The sequence below is a fragment of the Ovis aries genome, chromosome 12 (genome assembly GCF_016772045.2).
Source record: "Ovis aries strain OAR_USU_Benz2616 breed Rambouillet chromosome 12, ARS-UI_Ramb_v3.0, whole genome shotgun sequence".
NCBI lineage: Eukaryota > Metazoa > Chordata > Mammalia > Artiodactyla > Bovidae > Ovis > Ovis aries.
Window position 1 is genome coordinate 79520499 of NC_056065.1, and position 23616 is coordinate 79544114.

Genomic DNA, 23616 nt, shown 5'->3' on the forward strand with positions numbered 1-23616 from the left:
CGGAATACTTCATAATACTACATAACAACCAGTAAAACGAAACCATTCACCTCAGGGTTGAAAGGCCACTCAAAAGTTGCATAAAAATACATTCAGCTCACGAAGTGCATCCGGGCTCCTCCCTGAACCCCGCCCCCTGGCGTGTGTACACAGAGGTGCTGTCTCGGAGGGGAGTCAGGGGTGTGTGTGGGGGGGTGTGAGGTGACGGGCGGGGGCATGGGGGCCCTGGGGAGCTTCTCACGTGTGCTCTCCACCCAGCCGGCCAAGGCTGCGGCAGGAGACTGTGGGATGGGGACCAGAGTCACCACCTGAGGCTGAGCCCCTCACGGCGGGCTGGGGGACAGTCGGCCTTTTGGGGGGCTCAGAGGCCCTGCCCCTGCCGCCCACCTCCAGGGGGCCTGGCTCGAGGCCAGTCCTCTAGCCCAGGAGGCAGGTGGGGTGGAGGCAAGGGGCAGGGCAGAGCCCGGAGCTCCGCCCGCACCCAAAACCACTGAGGCACGCCCAGCTGGAAGCAGAGTTGCCCCCAGGGCCCCGCCAGGCAGGTGCCCAGCAGGGGGCTCCGCAAGTTGGGGCGACTCGTGGGAAACCCCCCCTCCTCTGAGCACCATGGGCTCCAGTGAGAAAAGCAAAGACTGAGCGTTCGGAAGGGTGGAAGGCGTGTCTGTTCTGGAATGGCATCCTGAAGGTGGCATCCTAAAGCCACCTTAAGGGGCCACCCAAGGCAGAGATCACTCTGGAGTCCCCGTCAGGACAGCGAGCGGAGGAACTGGAGTGGCCCGAGGAGCAGGGCGGCGGGGGGCAAAGATGTGAGTGAACAGAGCCCCCGGATGAAGCCAGGGTGAGGCTGTGACGTCCCCAAGCAGCGAGCACACTGCACGCAGGCTGGAGGCAAGAGTGACCCCCGAGCGCGGCACCCCTCAGGGGCACCAGACTCTCAGCGGCTTCCGTCTACAGTCTTCTCCCCAGCCTGCTGCCTAGCCCGGCCTCCCGGAAGGTGGCGCCGCCTCCGTCTGGCCTTTCTTCACCCCAGAGCCTGCTCACTCCCCAGGAGCCGCGACGCTGACAGCTCCTGGGCCCCAGGGAGTCAGCACGGGTGACAGGCACAGTCCTTGAGGGGCCCGCAAGCTCCGTCCTGCAGCCCTGCTCCGGGCAGGGACCTGCCTCAGCCCGGGACAGCCCCGACGGCCCCCCAGGACTGAGGCTGGTTCCCATCCAGGACGGTCCTCTGCAGACCTAAGGCAGAGCTAAGATGGGGCGGCCGCTGGGGAGAAGCACAGCTCGAGGCCACCGGGGGCCGCACCACCTCCTGGGAGGGCCACTTGTCCAGAGGCTCACCCGGCCACCAGGGGGGCCTGCCCTCCACGCTGAATTCACTCTCCCGCTTAGACACACGCTTCAGCAGTTTGAATGCAGAAGGAAACATGGATTTATGAAGTTAGAATGAGCAGAATCTGACTGCGAGAACTATCTGGTCTCCTTAGGAATCAAAAAACCACAGACTCAGTCTAAAGACCCGACCCAGGCCACTCCAGCCCCTTCAGACGGCAGCATGGCTGCCCGGGGCAGGCGCGGGCCCAGGGCCCAACCACCGACCCTGTCCTTCCAGCTGCTTCCTCCTGTTGCACCCCTGCCTTCTCACGGTGCCCGAGGACTCACCCCCAGGTGCCGACACCTGCCCCAAAGCTCAGCATGGGGACAGCGCTCAGTACTGGCCCTGACCAGGAGGACCGCCTATGCCCGCCCCATGCAGAGGCGGGGTGCCAGGGGCTCCCCTGCCGGCTGGAGCTGGGCCCTCCCTGCTGGCTCAGCTGTGAAGTCTTGAGGCTCCCCCTTGGAGGCACGCGGGCTGGGGCCCTGGGAAGCCCCTCCGTGCTGTCTCCACTGCCTCACACCCACAGCAGCGCCCACCCCGTCAGGCTCCCGTGCCAGCAGCCTGGCTGAAACCCTGACGTCTGTCTGTCCTGGGCAGATCACACAGTCAGGCGGGGGTGGGGGCCGGGGAAGCCAGCGCCCTGTGGGGGAGGGGAGATGGAGGCCCAATCCTCGCATCCGGGAGCAGTGGCCTCGGGGACAGGGTGGCGAAGGGGCCAGGCTGCAGCTGGAGGCCTGGTCGTCAGGCCCAGACGAGCAGCCTCCCTGGAAAACTGCAAACCGCCCCTGACAAGGACCCTCCCAGGCGCCGGCCTCCCGCTCAGGCGCCGTGGTAATGGGTTGGAGTCCCGGGGCAGCAAGGAGGCCTTGGCCACCACCTTACAACCCACACGGCCCAGAAAGAGACCAGATTTAGGGTCCCCTACAGAATGAGCTGCGTGAGGCCGTGCCTGAGACTGCGGCTCCGGCCACAGGGCCCACCCTCCTGAGCTGGGGCCTGTCGGACACACGAGGGCTGCGGGAGGTGCCCGCAAGAAGGCACAGCCGGATCTCCTCTGCCCGCTGTGAGAAGGGTGGGGTGACCCCTCCCACTCAGCCTCCTTCTCCTGAAAAAGAGGCAGGGCCGTGCCAGCCCGGTACTGGGGGTCAGGGTCTAGGGCCCCTGCGGGTCCCCCAGAACAAAGGGCTGGTGCGTTGACGACTGGAGGTTCCTTCGACGTTCCCGGCCCGCCTGTCCCCACTGTCAGACCCCTCCCCATCGTGCGCACAGGGAAGGGCCTGCCTGCCCTGAGAATGTGGTTTTTCCCCAGGAGACAGACCTCCTGTCTGGAGCCGGGACTGTGATCGAAAGCTCTGGGTTAAGGAGCACGGGGCGCTTCTGAGGGCCACGGAGGAGCTGGAGCACTCTGCCATTTTCTCAGACAGAGGTAGTGTTTGCTGACAGCTACACACCAGACGTCAACAGCAGCCCCAAAGCTGGCCTGCACGCTCGCACCAGCCGAGGGACGGAACTCTGACAGAAAGCACAGGCCTCAGTATTAACACCAAAGCATCACCAAGGACTCAGGACCCAACTCTGCCCTGGACCGAGGGGGCGGTTCATCCAGGCTTCTGTCCGGGGAGCCAGCCACGTGGGGACTGAGGTCTGGGCCAGGGAGCCGCTGGTGCCTCGGGTCCCCAGCCACGCACGGCAGGGCTAGCACGTGACGGGGGGCCTCAGGAAGACCTCTGCTCCCACCCGGAACCTTTCTGGTTATCAGCGTCTCCGAGCTTGCGAGTGATCAAGGTACAACCCCCAAAGCTCCCTGACCCGGGGTGGGGTCCCTGGACACGGCTGTGGAGGGGGGCCCTGCCCCTGCCGGAGCCTGGACTCCTGCTGCTCCTAAGCGAGTGAGCGCCTCTCCCCACACACGCCCAGAGTCGCCAAGTCAGCGTCCTTGAGGGCCCACTCACACTCGTGGGCCCCACTCACCCCCGCCTCCAGCGAGTCCGCCTCCAGCAGCCCGCCCCATGCCCCTCAGAAGCCCTCACGAAGGTGTTGCTTCTCTCAGGACAGGAAATCGGGTTGAGGGAGCGAGGCAGGTGGGGCGCTCAGAGCCCAGGTTTTCTCATGAAGAAACTGTGATGGGGGGACAGGCGCGCTGAGAGCCCGGCCCGGCTTCGTGGCGTGAGCGCCTGGACGGACTGCGGGGCTTGGGGCCTGTCCAGCATCTACGCCCTGGGCACGCGCAGCAGGGGCACCAAGGACGGACTGTAACAGCACAGACTCGGGGATGAGCCAGGCCGCCCGAGCTCAGGGCAGGCGCTGCCACAGCCAGAAGAGCTGCCGCCACCAGCATCGCCGCGTGGGCTCAGAGGAGAGTCGGCTCCTGGGCGGCCGGGGCGGGCGGCCGGGGCGAGCGGCCGGGCAGCGGGAGGCCGGGTCCGAGGCGGGCCTGGCAACCCCGAGCCGCCTCCGGATGCCCAGCCGGCTGAGGGTCGCTGTGGTGCCTTGATGGGAACTGTCTGAGCCGGGGTGGGGGGGGGGGCTGGGGGGCCGCCGAGGGCGCGGCGGCTGGCGGCGGCTGGCAGCCAGAGGCAGGCCCCGGCTCGGCAGGTGGGTGCAGACACAGGCCGTCCCCGGCAGCCCGGGCTTGGCCTACTTGGACAGCTTGCTGATGACCCTGATGAGGGCACCGTTTTCGTCTTTCAGCCTCTGGTTGTCGGACTTCAGCTCTGTCAGGACCTGCGGGGCGGAGGAAGACGCGTGAGACCTGGCGTGGCCCGCGCCAGGCTGCTGTGCGAGGGTGACCAGCGCCAGCTCCCGGCCCGCGGCAGGGACGCCCTCCCCCCACCCTGGGCGAGTGACTGCTTCCTGGGTCATCCCCGGGACCACTCCGGCTGGAGAAGCTGGGGCAGCACCCATGCTGGGGACACAGGGACGTTCGGAGGGTGACGGGGGAGGCGGGGGCACAGCCCAGGCCTCCGCTCACACCCACAGGACGACGTGCGGGTCCTGCTGCTGCAGCCCGCAGACGGGACAGCTGAGGCCCCTGGGGCCGCGGCGCACGTGGCCTCATCGGCCCCAAAACCGGGCCGGGACTGCCGTGGGAGGTGGGCGAGCTGTTCTGCCAGCCTTGGACCCTCACACCCCACTGCTCAGCCTGTGGGACAAAGGGGGCAGCGGCCCTGCCCAGGCGGGGCACTCCCAAGGGAGGCATGGGGTCCAAGCGCCCTGAGGGCCCCACAGGGACGCAGCTGGCGTGAGAGCTGGCTGCACGTGCTGGTCTGAGGGAGAGAACCTGTTCACCTCGAGGGCGACCAAGCCCCTCCTCCCATCTGTTGAGGGCCACGTCCTCTGCTTGGTTGTTCAGGCCTACAGCCCCCACCGGGCCATGTTCCTGGGGCTCTGCTAGTAACACTCAGGGGCCAGTCAGATTCCCGAAAAGGATGGAACTGTCCCCTCAGCCCCTCACAGACGAAGCAGGTCAAGCTGCAGACAGACGTGTGTGGCCCGCAGGCAGCAGCACCGGTGCCCAGAGGACAGAGGGCAGCTGGAGCGCAGGGCGGCCCCGCGGGCTGGGGCACAGCGCCCCTCCCGGCCACAGATGTGGACAGGAGCCCAGCGCCGCTGTCCACGCACAGCGCCTCACAGGGAGACGGACGCTGCAGGTGTGGGCCCAGAAGCCGGGCCACGTCAGGCACCTGGCTCTCTTCCCTGGGCTTACCGCTTTGTATCTAGAAAGGCCCATCCCTGCCCTGGTCCCCCACAAAGCAGGGACTCTGAGGGGCCCACAGCTGTGGCATGGTGTGTAGGAGGGCGCTGATCCAGAAACACCAGGGCAGGGCGGTCCTCTGAGCCCCTCTGATGCCCTCGCAGCCCCGTCAGAGCCTGGCCCGCCTCCCTGCCCACCCTCAGCCTCAACTGCTCAGACGCCTGGGCCGAGAGGCTGGGAGAGGCCCTCTGATGTGCCCTCCCAGGCCGCCAGCAGACGCCCGGGCTGCGTTCCCGCAGCGGCTCTGGATGGGAAGCAGCTCCATGTGGGTATAGCCGTGTCACCACTGGTGGCTCTCAGATCAGGCCTGAACTGCCGCCTTTGAAAACACGTCCAAACACGGCCTCGACTCTCGGGAGACTCACTTCCAGGTTAAGACTTGATTCTTTGGGAAAACCAGGTCGAGGCACTTTCTCAGCCGCCCAAGCTTCTGCTGACAGCCCGGGACAGTCGGAAAGGACCAGGAGAGGCTGGCGCTCAGACGGCAGAGGCCGCCTGCCCCACACTCTCCCCATGACCTGGGGCGGGTCACGTCTTCTGACTCAGTTCTTCCAGCAAGAACAGCGGCTGGTTTCACTGAATGAGAACGTGTAAGCAGAGAGCTTGGCACGGGCCTGCACACACCACCACTGGCTCCGCGGTACCCAGCCCCAACCAGGCCCGGGATCTTCTTCACCAGAGGGGGAATGAGAAAAATGGGCCATCTTTTGGGGCCCCCAGTTTACCCTGAGTCAAGGGCTGATCTCCCTGAGTGGAGCATGGACCTCACGCACCTTCCCAGGAGGCCAGGGGCCGCTCGGCTGGCAGGGGGACCCCAGCGTGCCCGACAGGAACAGCGGGGTGGGGAGAGGGGGTTCAGACCCAGCGGGTGCAAGCTGCCAGCTACTGACCCAGAGGCACAGCAGACAGGCGGAAAGAAGAGCAAGCCTCGGTCGGGACTAATTACATTGTTGCTGGAAATCAAAAACTCATGTCAGAGAGTGAGGACTGCTCAGGCCACCTTGGCGGGAAACGCGCCAACTGTGAGTCGGGCTTCAGGCCACGTGAGGGAGAGGCTCCGAGTCCAGGGGATGCGTTTCCTGGTCCTCCGGTGACCGCTCACAGCCTCCTACCTGTGGCTCCGTCAGGGAGGGCCTGGCCACGCGAAGGGCCCTGCCCCAGACCTAGACCTTTGACAGGCAGGAGGGCGCGGCCCCCAAGATGGAAAAGAAGGCAAGACCCAGCGCGGGAGGCGGTGGAGAGGAGCAGGCTCAGAGCCCCTGCCCAGCGCTTGCTCCGGGGCCTGGTTCTCACCTGGCTGCACACAGAACAAGCGGGGAGCTCTAGACACCCCAGGCCTCAGACTCAGAGGCTCAGCAGCACGTGGGGTCCAGCCCCTGGGTGTCTGGAGCCCGCACCCCCTGCCCTTGGTCACAGCACCCCAGGCCCAACCTGACTGCTCCAGGGAACAGGCTGCACTGGGGTCACAGCTGACCGAGAGCCCGCCCTCCCCTGGAAACGCGTGGCGTTCACACACAGGCCCAGGACCTGCGCGGCCACCTTGAGGGAAGAGTCTCAACAGAGCCCAAGCCAGGCCCCTGCCCTGCGCCTGCAGACCACCAACCCGCATGGACCCCACACATGTAGGCTCAGGGGGCGAGTGCAGAGCCCGAGGCCGACAACAGAGGGAACGTGCCTGGAGTGGCGGGGAGGACTAGGGCCCCTGGGGGTCCGAGCCCTCGACGGCCTCCGAGAGTCTGGCCACAACCCGGGTCAGAGCCCGGTTCTCAGCCTGCAGCTGCTCGTTCACGTGCTTCAAGGTCTGAATCTGTTTTAGCTGGTGAAGGTTCTGCAGAGAGTGAGACAGGGACGGACAGACAGACAGGACAGGCCAGAGGAGAGACAAGTGGGACAGAGAAGTCACAAGGCTTTCTGCTTCTGCGCTCAGTCTGCACGCAAGGAAGGAAAGGCGAGGCGGAGGAGGCGGGTGGGCAGCTGGGGCTGGGGGCTGGCTGTGGCAGGGGTGAGTCTGGGGGCCGGCGTCTGGGGCTGCCCTGCTCCCCCCTTCTCACGTCCTGCCCTGAACTTGGCTCCCAACTCCCGTTCGTCTCCTCTCTGAGTCTTTACTATCTCACTTGTGTTTCATTTTCAATGGAGCAAGGCCTGTGGGAGGCGCACCTGTGGCAGCCCGTCCTCGCCTGGACACAGGGCCCCAGCAAGGCCTGCTCTGCTGCCTGGAAGCCAGGGTGGAGACCTGCTCCCTGCCCTGGGGGAGGGCTGGGAGCATGGCTGTGCCTGAGGCCAGGGCCTCATCTCAGAAAACGGATGAGTGGCCGGCACCAGGCCCGTCCAGCGGTCACCCCACAGGGTGGCGGACGGGAGCAGGGGAGCACGTGCATGGCCGTCCCATGGACTACAGCCAGCAATAAACAGGCTCCTGCCTGGCCCAATCCTTCCCACCAGGCCTCTAAGCCTGAAGCTGGGACTATCAGCTCTGGGAGGGAGAGAATGGGCTCCACAGACGGAGATGATGACCTGTGGGCTACGTGACGACAGACAGGTCGCCAGGCGCCAGAGGAAGGTCTCTTCTGCCCACGCAGAAGGGAAGGGCAGAGATGGAAGGTGAGGAGGGGGAGCAGGGAGTTTCCAGGAGAGAAAGAAGAAAATGAGAAGCAGCAGGAAGGGGAGACGGCGAAAAGGAAACACACGCAGACAGATGGCTGACCCTCAACCCACAGACGGAGACGCGGCCCTGGGAGGCAGGAGGGTGGCCCAAGGCTCCCAGGAGCCCAGAAGGGCCGGGCCAGGGGGTCCTCTCAGCCAGAGGGTGAGTGCGCTCACGGTGCAGCGTCTGGGGCCAGGCGCAAGGACCCGGGGACCGTCCACCGCGCTGCCCCTTCCCTGGGGCTGATGGGACCAGCACTTTCAGCAGTCATGGTCCCTCCAGGAAATGGTCCTTGCCTCCTAGAGTGGTGTTCGACTAGGAGAGTGGCTCTCAGAACCTGGGAGCACAGGCGGGTCAAGGGAAAGAATGTGGCTGCGGGGGCAGGGCGGTCGGAAGGGGCAGGGCTGAGAACAGGCGTGGCAGGGAGCGGCGAGCAGGGGGCCAGGGTCAGCCAGGGGGGGGCAGGGTCAGCCAGGACGCTTCCAGAGCCGGAAGACAAAACTCAAAAAGCAGTGTCCACACGGGTGGGCTGCAGGACCTCCCATGCCAGCGCCTGGAGGAGGGGAGGGGAGCAAAGGGAGTGAGGGCAGGAGGGGAGGGGAGGAAGGGGACAAGATTGGGAAGGGTGAGATGGGGGAGGGGTGAAGGGGTGAGGATGTGGGGGAGGGGAGGGGTGAGGAGGTGGGGGAGGGGAGGGGAGGCGGTAAGATGGGGGAGGGGTGAGCGGGTGGGGGGTGAGGTAGGCCAGCCCACCTCAGGGTCCAGAGTCAGGAGACTGGCCCCAGCCCCATCCGTCCTTGAGGCCCTCCCGCTTCCCGGGGCTCCCTGGAGGTCCCTGCGACCAAGCCTGCAGGGCCTGAGCTTCTGTGTACATGGAACAGTTCCCTGGGCGCAGGTGTGACTGGGGTCTGCGGCTGGCCGGGGAGAACAGGGTGGCCGCAGGAAAAGCCAGGTTCCGATCAGCATGCCTGCTGCCCGGGGCGCAGACACTCACGCACAGGCCCCACCCGGTTCCAGCTGGGCTGGCACAGAACCTGGACCTCGTGGGGCACCGCCCCGTGTGCTGACCTTGACGCAGAGAAGAAGGCCTTGTGACCCCGCTGAGGGAACCCCAGGCCGAGAGGAGGGGACAGAGCCACCTGCCTGAGCTGCGGCCTGAGGGCTCCCACACTGGCGGGAGCGTGCCCGGCGGCTCCCTTCCGGACAAGCGTGCACCCCCATGCAGGCCAAGCGGACCAGACGGCAGCCTGGCCTGGAGCAGGTGAGGCCTGGGCTCCTGAGGTCCCTGTTTGCAGGGTCCCAGCTGCGGCCGTGTCCACGCTCTCCTCAGGGCTGGCCCGTTTCCTAAGGAGCACCCTGACAGCGGCCAGTGTAGCTCAAGAGTGGCAAAACCAGAGGAGCTCCGAGGAACCAAGGCCCACCCTGCGGACCCCGTGTGGGGGGCACGCTTGGAGCGCCGGGCGGTGCGTCCAGAGGAGCCAGCAGCTGGGGGGCGTGGGCCCCACGCCCTCGGGAGAGGCGGCCCTGCCCAAACCCGCCCGCCAGCGTGGCCCGTCCACCCTGGGACGCCGAGCCTGCCGCCCACATGCCTCCCGTGCTGGGGCCATGCAGACCGACGCGGCGCCTGGCACCGGACCGCACGTCAGCTTTGACATTGTCAGGCCCTGGGCAACCTTCTTTAGTAAATCACCCATCTTTTTAGGCCATGGGAACAAGGAATGGTCTCCCTCAAAGGGCTCAGCTCACAGCCCGGTGCCTCTGGCTCCCAGGGAGGAAGCCCGAGCGTGTTTCACCCAAGCGTGTAGCCCCCTCACTATCGCCCCGACGCCCAGATCTGACGCCGCCCTGCCCAGCCCTGCCAGCCCCATCCTGTGCCCTTGAGTGTAACCCCCAGGGCCTGAGGGCTGATGGTGGGGATGGTTGCTGCAGGTCCTCAGGCCCTGGAGCAGCCCCACCTGCGACCCGTCCTCAGGGCTGGAGCTGGAAGCCCGGCTTTGTCCTCTCATCCAGCCCCTTGGGTGAAGCCCTCAGAGGAAACCCTCCAGGTTCAGCTCAGGTTTGCCCCAACCAGTTAGACGTCCCCTTGGCCCAAAGGCCACGTCCGTTCCAAGGGGCTGAGGGTCGAGCCCAGGCTCCCCTCACCCACACAGTGCACGCCCCTCAAGAGCCCCCATGGCCCGCAGGCTCCATACCTTCACTTCCTCTTCCATCTCCGACATCTTCCGCTCCAGGGCCCGCCTCTCCTGTTCAACAGGGCAAGACGCTGAGTACTGACGGACTCCAAGTCAAGAAGCCGCCCCCCCGGCCCCGCTTAGCCAGAACCCCATGCCGTGGGAATCGAATGTAAAACTGAGCTGCTTTCCAAATTAAACATGGCAACAGGAGAGAGGAGAACGTATTTTATACTCCAGGTCAAGGCGACGCTGGAGTTCATCAGTACACCTGATTTCTCCCAACCCGAGAAAGTCGACCCCCAGATAGATCCTGAGTGTGCTCAGGAGGAGTCAGCAGCTGACTGAGAAGCCCCTTCCCCTCGGTTAGAATGAGCAGGCTGTTCGCTCACGTTCGGTCCTTAGACCTCAATCCAGGGTGCAGCCGAAAGCGCCCCCTCTGCTCAGCAGGGCGGGAGGGCGCGTGCGCTGGGGACGCACTCTGCGGGCAGCTGAGTCTGCACAGCTCCACCTGCCCCAGCGATGCCAGCGGCCCCCTGGACCCCTGCCCTGAGCTCAGAGGCCGCCCCGGGACTAGCAACCAAACTGCCGCCCGGAGGCAGAGAGAACGGCAGCCCCTGGGACGGCCGCGCGGGAGCCCCGCCCCCGACGCGCACGCACCCGCTTCTCCGTCTCCAGTGCCGACAACCGCTCAGGAGTCTTGTCTTGCTTCTGTCGGTGCAAAAGGAGGGAAGGAACAGAGTTGTTACTGGAGGTCTCAGGGCCAGAGGGCTCGTCTCGTCTAGCCCCCACCGGCAGCCCACCAGGTGGCGGGGCTCCAGGCGGTCACACAGCAGGCCCTGCCCACGGGTCCTGACACGACTGAGATGCACTTCACCGCCCCTCCCGGTTTCCCAGAGTCCCCCGGCGGGGCTGGGGGCGGCGGCCGGGCCCCCAGAGACATGACATGGCAGGGACACGAATGCACAGTCACCACACCCACACAACACACCCCCCAAACACAGCACACACCCGCACACAACACGCACAGTGCATGTGTACACCACACGCACCCACACCACACACACCCACACCACACATGCACACATACACCACACACCACACACACACAACACACACGCAACACGCACACTACATGCACGCCACACACAACATGCACACAACACACATGCAAACACACATCCACCACACTACACGCATACATGTATACACACAGCACACCCACACAACATGCACATGTATACACACAACACACTACATGCATACACAACACACATCCACACGCACACACACCACACAACATGCACACATACACAACACACACCACACACACACAACACCCATACATAAGACACCCACATCACATACACAACACTCCCCAACACATACACATGTACACACATACATGTATATACACACACCACACCCACCCACACAACACGCACACATGTACACAACACTACACACACACACAAAACATGCACACTACATGCATACACAACACACACCCACACCACATACACATGCACACGCACCACACACACAACATGCACACATGCACATACACTACACGCACACACAACACATGCAGCACACACACTACATGCACACACATCCACACAACACACACGCACAACACACAACACACACTACATTCATACACAACACCCACACCACATACACATGCACACACACACCACACCCACACAACACGCACACGTGTACATACGCAACACACACACTACACACACACCACACACCATGCACACATGTACACATATACAACACACTACACACAACACACATGCAACACGCACACTACATGCACAGACACATGCACACCACACAACACACACGTACACATAACACACTACATGCACACACAACACACCACGCACACTACATGCATACACAACACACACCCACACATAAGATAGCCACATCACACACAACACTCCCCAACACATACACATACACATGTATATACACATGACACACACCCAGAAACATGTACACACATCACACACATACATGTATACACACACCACACACACACCATGTACACACAACCCACACATAAGCAACACACCCCCACATGTACATGTATACGCACACATTCAACACACTACATACATATCACAAACACAACCCCTTACAGTACACACTACATGTACACATTCACCACAGGCACTACATGTATACACACAACACATGTATACATCGAAATACACTGCATACCCACTACATGTATACACATACAACACCCCCCACACAACACATACATGCACACACAACACGCCCACACATAACACACCCACATGTACAGTTTCACCACACACATTATATACATATTACACACACACAAACACCCCCACACAATACACACGACGTGTACACACAGATACACTCACCACACACAACACGCCTACACACCACATACTATATACGCACTAAATGTATACGCACGCTACGTAGTACATGTATACACACAACACACTACATGTACACACACAGAACACACCCCCACACGCGTTTATCACACACAACACACATACTACACGGTACATGCACACACACAAACAACACACATGTACACACACACAGACACCACCACACACACTCATCCACCACACGCCCACAGATCACACACGACACATATGCACATTCACCACATGCACACGCAGGACACACATGACATGCACACACGAAACACCACAAACACACGCACTACCTGCATACACACACACACTCACCACATACGACACACCCCACACACGCCTACCACACACACCACACACTAAATGTAAACACATCACTACACACACATCCACAACACAATCACATACACACATTCACCACACACTCCCACACAACACACATTCATCACATACACACCCACTACACACACACATTCATCATATGCACACAACACCCCCACAACATGCACACACACACACCAACAGACATGGAGATACACACTCGCTTCAAGGCTGCCCGACTCGCCCCGCGCCACCCCACCTCCCTCTCTGGAATCTCAGGCCGGAGGGAATGGAGGGGCCTCCCTCCTGAGCGGCCCCTGCTGCTCTGCCCCTCTGTCCCGGGGGCAGAGGTGGTGCTGTTCAGGTGGGCGGGCTGGAGGCCCGTGGGTCTCGGTCCACCCACAGACCTGCCTGCTGCGTGCAGCGCCTTCCTGTTTTGTGCAATGGGCTCTGCACCGGGCGAGACTCTGCTCGAACGAGAGACTGGAGCTCTGCTAGGGGCCGCCCTCCACCTTCTTCCTTTCTTCACGCTGGCTGCGCCCGGGCTTTGCTGCTGTGTGGGCCGCTCCCCGGCCGCGGCGCGGGGGCCGCTCTCCAGCCGCAGGGCAGTGCGGGCGCCGTCCTGTGGTCGCTTCTCCTGCTGGGGAGCGCGGGCTCCAGGCATGTGGCTTGGGCTCCGGCTCGTGGAGTGCAGGCTTGGCTGCTCCTCAGCATGTGGGGTCTTTGAGGACCAGGGATCAAACCCATGTCTCCTACACTGGTAGGCACGTTCTCTACCTCTGAGGCACCAGGGGAGCCTCTACTTTTAACACATAATTTGGAGAGGAGATAAAAAGATTCAGCCACCACAGCCAAAAAGCAGAGCAGCTTCAAGGCTGGACCCCTCGATGGGGCATGGGGACGCCCCGAGGCCCCTTCTGCTATCAGCACTTCAGAACCAGGCAGAATTCCTTACGACCAACAGACCGCTGATGACAAAGTGGCTGCTTATGCTGAGTACCAAGCACAGAAACGCTGAGTGAACACAGAAAGCGCGCTGGCGTTCTTGAGGAGGCTTCTTTTCTTAAACAGTGAAGGACTGGCCGGAACCAGCAGAGACTTGGGATTTCAGGCTCCTGTCCGAGGCTCTCGCCGATGTCTCTGAAGCGCATGGCCATCGGCCACTCCCTCCACCGAGAAGCAGGAGGAGAGAAGGGGCAGGGCAGTCGCACCCCGGTCCTCCTGCCTGAGCCGGGGCCGCGGGAGCCATTTCACGGCTACTTCACCTGCATTGGGAGAGCTTAACTAGCTTACTCAGGCGAAGAACTCGTTCTGTTTTGCCTTGGTTTAACTCTAAGCCCTCCGAGTTAGGGTGGGCCTTCCCTGCAGACACGCCACGTGTCCATGTGGTAACCGTCTGCACACAGATGTGTGGGGCCGACAGGCCTCCCCCTCACTGTCCATCGAACAGGCCATTTTTGGTAAAGAGCTGAGGCTTGGCTTGCAGCTCCAGCATTTCTTCTGACTTTCAGTAACTCGCATTTGGCAAAACAAAGCATATTCCGACACACCCAGTAAAGCAGTTGGCTAAAAAGTCCACACACTTCCCCAGGGACGCAGAGGCTGAGTTTATCTTCAGCAGCCACCACGCCATCAGTGTCCCAGCTTGTGGGAGCGCTGTGCCATGAAGCCAAGACCCGGAGGCACTGCTGGAGCTTCTGCAGAGGAAGTGGGGGCGGAGCTCCTCACAGGACGCCCCCAGCCTCTGAACCGTGCAGCCCAGGCCTGCGTGGCCAGCCCGGCAGCCCCTTCACGACAAAGTCGGCTTCGGCTGCCTTGAGCAGGCGGGGCCCTTCCAGGGTGAGGATGAAGGGCAGCTCCCAGGACAGGCAGCTCTGCACTGCAGAGCCGTCCAGAAAGCCCTCGGGGCAGGCCCCCCCACCCCGGGGCAGGCCCCCACCCCGGCCCCCCGGGCGCTGGCACCCCTGCTCGCCTGCGGGTTAGGAGGACACTGTCCCCCGCCACATGCTCACGGCTCAGGTCCAGCATTTCCATCTCTGCTTTCGGACCCCATCTTGGGGCAGAACTGACAGCCAGCTCTGGTCTCCACCTGGGCCGCCCTGGCAAGACTCAAAACTCTCACCCCCAGGCCTCCAGGCAGCTTCCCACAGACCCAGCAATGGCCCATGGCAGGTGAAGCCCGCCCCTCATCTCTGGGGAGGGCCGTCCTGACCACCTCGCTGCCCCATCCAAGTCTGGTTCTCCTCTCCCCACCTCACCTGGGCCATCTTCTCAAGCCTGGACTTCACGTCCGCCAGCTCGAGCTGGGCCTCCTGAAGTTTTGTCTTCAGCTTCTGGTTCTCGGTCAGGGCGCTCTCGTAGAGCTGGGGAGGGAGAGAGGAATCAGGTCCCCACCAAGTGGGCAGCTGGGGACAGGCCTCCTGCTGCTGGAACCGTGAGGTCCAAGGGACCGAACACGAAGGTGAGACTCCCGTCAGTAATGCTGCTCTCCAGGGCAGGGGACAGAGCGGACGCAACGCTGCGTCGTGGTGTAGAGCTCTGGTTCCCACACAGAAGAGGCTGGACGCTGGGGCCGCCCTTGCACGTGTGCCCGTGTTAGCCAAGTTCCACCCAAGACAAACGTTTTGGTAACAAAAAAGTTTTTCCTGGCACCTCACGCACAGGAACAGTTTTGAGCTGGCCCCTTGAGCTGGGTTCTCTTCTGCAAGAAGTGAAGGAAACGAGCCATGAAATAACATAAACCCTCAAACCAGAGTACTGTTACTGACCGCAACCGAGCAGCGTGTGTGTCTGGGGCTCACAGGGCTCACTGAAAGCAAATGGCTTTGCTCTCCCTTCCACAGCTCTCGGTCCTTGCTGCTTCCCTCACCTCTAAGCACCCGATACAGGGACATTTTTACTGTACAAGAAACAGCAGCCGGCAGAGGGGGGTGACCGAGGCGCCCTGCGGGGCTGTCCCGAGCGGGGCGGGCCGGAGTCAGAGCCCACCTTCCTGTAGTCCCTACTGCCGTCCTCCTCTGCGCGGCTGCTCAGAGTGGCCAGGCGGGCCTCGCGGGCCTCCCGGCGGGCTCTGGCTGAGGCCCGCTCAGTGGACGCGTCGCTGCCTCCAGATTCCAGCCTGCAGGAGACACAGGGAAGGGGAAGCTGGTTCCGAGAACAGCAAGGTGTAGGGGGAGACGCTAAAGGGCAGCAGACGCTTTCCCCAGGGGCGCTGAGTGCCACAGGGCATGCCTGCCCACCTGGGCAGGGGGCCAGCCCACACCCAGCACACAATGGGCTTCAAGTTGGCAGTTTACACGCTTGTGCTGGCTGAAATCTCAGAGCTTTTCACACTAGCTTCGGGGTGAATACCTTCCCTCGAGAGAGTGCTTTTAAAAGCAAGTTTCTTGGATCTCAGAGGCTCTTACAAAATTATTCCAATGAAGTCAGAAACACGTGGGCCTGGCGCTCAGAGCTGGGGTGGGCGAGGAAGGCCCGGGGCAGGCGAGCTCACCATCCACCCCTCCTCTGGACGCCACATGGGGGCAGCCATGCCCAGGATAGGACTTCACAGCCTGTAGGGGCTGCATGCTTGGGGCGGACAGCAGCTTTGTTCCAGAACTGGCTGGTCCGACAGTGGATCACAGACTGAGTGGGTCCCTAACAGTGTTCCTGTTTGTCTGGGGCTTTGATGTTTCCAAGCTAAAATGCAGCCCATGAACGGCCACAGACGGACTGGCCCTGCCGGGCTCCACCCTGAACCAGGACGCGCGAAGGCCCGGCTCCGGAGCGTCTGCCCATGGCCCTGTCCTGTGGGCGCTGCTCAGAGGTGGGTGGGATCCAGGCACCAGAAGAGGCAGAGCTGGGGGGGGCGGCGCCCAGGACCCCGAGGGCCACTCTGTCCTCAGAGGGAGGCTGCGTCCTACAGCAGCGTTCTTTTTCTTCTTACACTTAAAAAAACACCTTTTGTAAACAGAAATCCCTTCACTGACTTTCCTGATTATAAAAGCGGTACTGCTCACTGAACAGCTTAAGCACGGGTATCGAAGCTCCTAAACAGAAAGTGAAAGCCACCCCAAGCCCTGCCCCAGGACAGTCTCTGTCAACAGCTTAGTCCGGGTTCCTGCAGGATGTTAGACGTGGCGGTGGGAACAGACACTTCTGTAAACAAATTCGGAGAACACTTTCCGTGTCTGCCTCTCCTCTCCTCCCCTGCACCTGCTCCCAACGGCCACGGGCACCCCACACGCACAGAAGGACAGGCCTCCCTCAATAAAGGAAAGATGATTGTGGAGACTTCCCCTGTATGGCTGCGTGAGCGCTTAATCCTCTACTGAAAGGCCCACACCATCTGTGCTACGGCACTGAGGTCGTGTCTGACTTTGCGACCCCAGGGATGGTAGCCCGCCAGGCTCCCCTAGCCATGAGATTCTACAAGCAGGAATACTGGACTGGGATGACGTTGCCTTCTGCAAGGCACACACTGACCTGTCTATAAGCCTTAGTCTATCTGTTCAGTTACTTTCTTAGCGTAAAATTGTAGCAGTGGAACTGTCTGGTCGAGAAGGAAATATACCGAGCATCCTACACACAGCAGAGCTTTTAAACCTGAAGTGAAAGTCGCTCAGTTGCAGCCAACTCTTTGCGACCCAAAGGACTATACAGTCTGTGGAGTTCTCCAGGCCAGAATGCTACCACGGGCAGCCATTCCTTTCTCCAGCAGATCTTCCCAACCCAGGAATCAAACCAGGGTCTCCTGCGCTGCAGGTGGGTTCTTTACCAGCTGAGCCACCAGGGAAGCCTCAGAACTAACGTGAGCTGCAAGAAGTGTTTTCCCCACTTCAGTCTCTTCACTAGCAGAGATCTGAATCTTATGTAATGAGATGGATTCCTCTCGACGAAGCTAGAAGTCACGTGTGACTCCGGGGGCTGTTGGCTGGTTCCACCGATTTTGAGGACCTCACTGATCTACTCGCTACAGTTTTACAGCATATTTTGAAGTTGGCAGGGAAATTTTTTTTCATAAATGGCATTGTAATGTAACAGAGTTCACAAGAAATTAACCGGAGTAAAGCGCTTCTCTCCACCAATCTGCAAAATTAATTTTCTTCTGGGTTAGAGGGAAATTAGAGTTACCCTCAGCTGGTGCTGGCGAGAGGACACGCGTGGGGAGGACACGCGCCAGTGTGTGGATTTTAGGGTCTATCAACAAGGAAGCAGCGGCTCCGTCACGAGACGGATCCGCCCACACCTCCCGTAACCACGCACCCCTGTCCCTCTCAGGGTCATCAGAGGGGTCACGAGCCTGGGGACCGACGGTCTCCACTCTTACCTCGTTCTTCAGGAAGACCAAGTCTGCCCTTAGGTACTCGGCAGAAAGTTACAGAGGACCCCTTCCCAAACCCTGACATTCTTCGAGTTTTCAGGGCTGTAGCTCACTGGACAAACTTCCCCTGGGCCCACCTGGGTACAGGGAGCAGGCTGGGGCCCCTGACCCAGAACCATGGGTCCGACTGGCCACCCCTCTGCCCCAAGCGCCACCAGCACCGCCCTCGGGGCCCAGCTGCTTCCCACTGAGACTGTCTGTCCAGCCGTCTGTCTGTCGGGATGCTCACGCCCCCCGAGCCCAGGGGAACCAAGGTGGAGGCAGGACACAGCGTGGTGTGGATGGAGGGGTTGTGTGGGGGCGAGGAGAGAGGACACAGAGAGGCTGAGGCGGGCGAGGAGAGGAGGAGAGAGGACACAGAGAGGCTGAGGCGGGCGGTGGCGCGGGCAAGCACGCGTACTCACGGGGGTGGCGCAGGGCGGGCCTTACCTGGAGAGTCGCTCACGCTGCAGAAGGGAGAGAAACGAGAGGTCAGTCAGCCGCAGGCCGACGTCGGCCGTTTCCATTCCCAAGTGTACTTTTCAACCAAACACCCCCGCTCCACAGCTGCAGACGGGGTGCAGCTTCGCAGGCTAAGGAAAGGCTGCTGAGCAAAGCACCGCCCCACGTGCCCAGGACTCTCAAGACTTGTGGCTGGTGGGGGGCGGGGTAGTGCATCGCGTTAAGCTGGGGTTCAGTAACCTGTGACAGGACCGCCAGCCCCCAACAAATGGCCCTGTGTCCCAGGGCCACGCAGGCCTGTGACGGGCCGCCTCTCTGCATCTCTGCGTCTCAGCGTCCCGTCTACCCATCGCCTTCCATTCACACCCAGCCCTGCTCTCGGGGACGCCCTCATCTGCTCTGTGACGGCCCAGGACCGTCCCCACTGCCCCCAGGCCCCTCATGAAGGGAGAGGAGGGCAGGCAGAGGCCCCCTTGCTCCCAGGACGGTGGGAGGAGCAGAGCGAGAAAGCACTGAGGCCTCAGGAGGAGGGGCTCACAGGCCTCAGCTGGGAGCCCACCCGCTTAGGGCCACTGCGAGCACCAGCGAAACAGTGCGGCTGCTTCACGTGTATTTTCGATCACAGATGACCTTTACCCTTTATCTCCACTTTTCTAATGAAAGAACTCAGGCAAAAACCCAAAAAAACCTCCATCGACGTAGACGTATTTATTTTTCTCTCCTGAGGAGTTAATAACAGTATCGATGAGGGGAGACAGAGGCAGGAGGGCGAGGAACAGGACGCGCAGGTTCCCGCCGGGCTGGGCCTTCCCGGGGATGGTGCCCCACCCCGCGGGCCGCAGGCCCCAACCCAGCGACCCGGCTGCAAGGTGCCATCCCCGAGACCCTCGCCCGACCCGGGCTCACGCCCACCAGCTCTGCTTTCCACAGCGCCCCACCGGACCTCCACCCGGACCTCCGGCTGGCAGGTGTCCCCTCGACAGGCCAAGAGCCGGCCTTCCTCTGTGAATGGCGCCGCGGCCCCAGGTGCCCTGCGTGCAGCTGGACGTGAGCGTTTGGGGTGAAGACCCACCCCACCGCCGACGGGGCCTGCGCCTTCTTCTGACCTGGGGCCAGACACCGGCAACGGCTCGGGGGTCCTCCTGACTCATCCCCGTAACGCCCGGCCCTGCCCCTCTTCACCAGCCCAGCACGTCGCCTGGCCTGAGTGCCAGCGCTCAAGCTGCCCCCAGGGGCTGTGCCGGGGCGGAGGGCTCACGGCCGGGGCCTGCCCATCAGGACACACCCAGACCCCAGAGAAGTGAGGCCAAACCCGGGCTGGGGACAGCAAGGGCCCCAGCGAACAAAGACCGCTGCGCAGGGCCTGCAGGGAGGCCGAGCCGGGGCACCGAGAGAGCAGCCGGCAGGCCTGCCTGAGCAGCGGGGGCAGACGGAGCGGGGCGAGGAGAGACGGCGGGGAGACGGGGAGACGGTGCTGCTCACGCGCCCCAGGGCCCCCGCCCTCCCGGTGACGCCCCCGGGGGCGCTCAGCACAGGCCCGGCCCAGCCCTCGGGCTCCCCCACCCACCTCGCGCACACGACCATCCCTTCCCATCTCTCCTACAGAAGCCTGCGCCCCCGGGCAGGGTGTCTGCAGATGGGCTTGGTTTGGTGGCCCACAGATTTACTGCTTGGGGGTTCCTGACGTCCTCTCTGTAAGTGTGTGACCTGTCGGGTGAGACTGTAGCTGCGTCTCCAGCTTTAAATTCTGCAGTGCGGACTGTCTCTGGTGAAGACAGGAAATTCAGCGTTCACCAGGTCTGTCTCCATCAGAGCTCACGAGTCAGGTCCAGGACTCGCTCCTCTCAGGGCAGGAGTGGTGACCTCCCCACGGGGGGGGGGTTCCCGCCATCACGCCCCTGCGGTCCTCAGGTGGGGAAGATCACACGCAGGGGACACACAGCATGGCCTCCGCTGAGGACGCTACACAGACAGTGGGCCAGCCCTGCCACGCCGCCCTCAGGACAGCCCGCGGCTCCCCGAGGGGCCGCCTGGGGGGCTGGAGGAATACACGCCCGCTTCTCCCGTGGGGCCGCGCTTCTCACGGAGCAAGACCCACTCAGGTGGGCTCCCACCAGAAGGCGGGGATGAGCAGGAATCACCCGAAGCTGGGGTCAGAGGAGAAGAGCCTCCTCCCACCATGTCCTCCGCCCCTCCCAACTAGTGACCACCTGAGCCCTCTGGGAGCCTCGGCTTTTTACCACCACCTTTAAGGACGAGCCTCAGCCACATTTCGAGGTGACCGGCTCCTCAGAGGAGAGCGTGAGTCTCAGGAGACACGATCTGGGAACAGGCGAGGCAGCTCGGCTACACACGCACCACTTCAGAGGAGAACCCCTGGGTTTCTAGAGACGGCACTGTCCCTGCAGCAGCGAGCCCAGGAGGCTTCTGAGAGCCGTGAGGGCAGGCGGGCCCGGACGGGTAGAGGCCTCGGGACGCAGCCGCAGCCTTGGACGGTGCGGTGCTGGTGCTGAGACCGTGTTCCAGACACTGCTGCTGTGCCCAGCTTCTTAATGCCCTAGATAACCTGGCATCTAATGGAGAAACACCAGCTACGTTTAGGGAGAGAGAAGTCTGGGTTTCTTGATCAAAGGAGCTGTCACTCACTAAGCCCAGCTCCCTGTCATCCGGACACTGCACCTCATTCGGAAGCGTGCACCCATCCCTGCAGGGAGTGGTTGGAGTGGGCCGGGAGAGTGGGCGGCGAGCCCATCAAGGACATCACGGGAGTTGGGGAAAGGCCCAGGGCCCCCGGGGAGGAGCCGGAGCCGCCCCAGGGTCAGCTAGGGCCCAGGCCCAGCCAGGCTGCGCCCTCAGAGGACAGGCACGGCGTCCTTGCACCTGTGCTTTGGACACGGCCCGAGTCCCCAGCCCTCCGGAGCCGCAGGTGAGTACCGGCGTCTGGCAGCCCGTGCTCCAGTCCGCACGTCTCAGGAAGGACTCCCGGTGAGAGACGCCGTTGCTCTGCTGGCACTGAAGACAAGCGCCGTTGGCCACGAGGCGGGACTCTCTGCTGCCTCTGGGCTGGAGGTAGACTGCTCAGTCGCTCTCACAGCCTTTACAGCCCAACCTGGGGCCTCAGCAGCAGAGAAGACAAGCTGCTCAGAGAGCAGCACACACACGGAAAACAGAAAGTGAGGAGGAGGAGGAGGACCCAGACAGACCACAGCTCAGAAATGCTCCCAAACCAAGAAGCTGGCTCCTCCCTCCCACACCTCCCGAATTCTCCCGTAACAACCTCACTGGCTGGGGCCTGTTTCTAATAAGACAGTAGGTCCGAGGGCGCTGGGAATTCACAAGGCCGTCCTGGAACGGGACGGGGCCAGGCTGGTTTTCATTTGTGAAATGTAGAGGCTCTCGAAACACCAGCGGCTGGCTTAGAAAAATCCCCACAAAAGCTTTTAGCTTGGAGTTACTGGGAGTTCAGGAAGGTGGATAATTAAAACCAAACTCCTCTGACCAAGTTTAAAATAAAACCGTGGCTCTGGAGGCTGGGCCCAAGGGAGAGGCGGACCGCGTCACGTGCCCAGGCCGAGACCAGCGGGCTGACCCCAGAGCCGTGGGAAAGCCTGTTTCCTCGCTGCCTGCAGAGGACACAGCGGGCGCCAAGCCAGCGTCTGCCTCGCACCCAGATGAGGACCCACGGCACACCTGGCCGCGCCCGAGAACGTCCACGCGACGCCAAGGCCCTCCCCACACATAAACACGGCCTCGGGCTCTGGGAAGCCTGAACCGGTGGCTGGGGGCTCCAGCTCTGAACAGGGCCTCGAACCGGTGGCCAGGGGCTCCAGCTCTGAACAGGGCCTTCCTGAGTCCGGGCTGTCCCAGCATCCAGGACTACGCGCCGGGGCAGGGAAGGAAACCGTCCCTCTGTGCAGAGAGTGGCGGTGTCCAGGCAGGGTCGGGCGCTTCCCAGATCTGGGGATGGGTGTCACCAGGTCCCCGCTGGACTCTCTCCTCTTGCACATCTGCCGTCCGTGTGGGCCAGGTCCTGCCCCACTGTGCCCCTGGGCCGGTCCCGCAGCCCCCGCCTCCGACAGGGACGGGGCCGCCTGTCACACTCCCCTGCTCCCCCGCCGTCAGCCTGGGACGCTCTGTGCTCAGGGCTGGTGCTGGGTCAGGCCCGCCCTGCCGAGGGCCGCGTGCCCACGACACAGTCCAGGGAGAAACGCGTGAGCCCGGTCACAGGCCCCAGCCAGGCCAGGACACCAGCTCGGGACGCTCTGGAAAGCCCCACGGTGAGAGGCTTGGCCAAGCTCACCCCGCACCCCAGGGGAGGAAGTGTCCCCAGCGCACGGCCCCGCAGCGGCGGCTGGCTGACGGCTCACAGCCTGAGTCAACAATGCCGGGAGCACGACACGCGGGCAGGTGGGTGTCCTCCGGGCAACACTTGCAGGCAAAACCCAACTTTTAAAAGTATTCAACTACATCTGACTTCATCGAATTCCACCCCATTTGTCTTTACCAAGTACTTACTGCACGCGGAAAGTAAAACAATGGAGTCAAGAAACGCAGGAATTACATTCAGTTCCTGGAGATGTTCCTGAAAACTCTCACTGGCAGGTCGTGACGAGCCGTGTGGGAGGCTTGTGGGAACGAGGTGCCCAGCTGTTGCTGCACGAGCTCTAGTGTGTCCCCCCGCCGGCAGAGGTCCAGCCCTGCTGCCCCTCTGGTCACGCCAGCCCCGTCTCCATTCCATCCAGGCCGGCACCCTTCCCTGTGGACATTCCCCGTTTCTGAAGAATTCCCACACCTCTTGGGCTGTGCTCAGTCGCTCAGTCGCGTCTGACTCTGCGAGCCCGTGACTGTAGCCCACTAGGCCCCTCTGGCCCTGAGGACTCTCCAGGCAAGAATATGGGAGTGGCTGCCATGCTCTTCTCCAGGGGATCTTCCCGACACAGGGATCGAACGCAGGTCTCCTGCACTGCAGGCAGGTTCTTCACCATCTGAGCCACCAGGAAAGCCCCACAGACCTTCGGGGAGCTCACAAAATGTACTGGTAGTAGAAGGGAGTACACGAACATGCTGAAGTTTCCCTGAAGAGCCCAGGGCAAGCCCCCTGCACTTAAAC

General features: G+C 62.4%; 1 protein-coding gene across 5 annotated transcripts in view; it reads right to left on the reverse strand.

The window, feature by feature from the left end:
- Positions 1-3983: 3983 nt before the first annotated feature.
- The window catches only part of PPP1R12B (protein phosphatase 1 regulatory subunit 12B), a 168355-nt gene continuing 148722 nt past the window's right edge, over positions 3984-23616 (reverse strand). For all 5 annotated transcript variants that reach the window (XM_060396798.1, XM_060396796.1, XM_060396795.1 and 2 more), the window contains 7 exons: positions 18495-18511; positions 15689-15818; positions 14959-15063; positions 10602-10652; positions 9963-10013; positions 6802-6954; positions 3984-4096 (listed from right to left, as the gene is read on the reverse strand). In XM_060396798.1, coding sequence (XP_060252781.1) covers positions 6820-6954; positions 9963-10013; positions 10602-10652; positions 14959-15063; positions 15689-15818; positions 18495-18511 — 489 coding nt within the window. In that variant the 3' untranslated portion in view covers positions 3984-4096; positions 6802-6819. The remainder of the gene's footprint in view (positions 4097-6801; positions 6955-9962; positions 10014-10601; positions 10653-14958; positions 15064-15688; positions 15819-18494; positions 18512-23616) is intronic.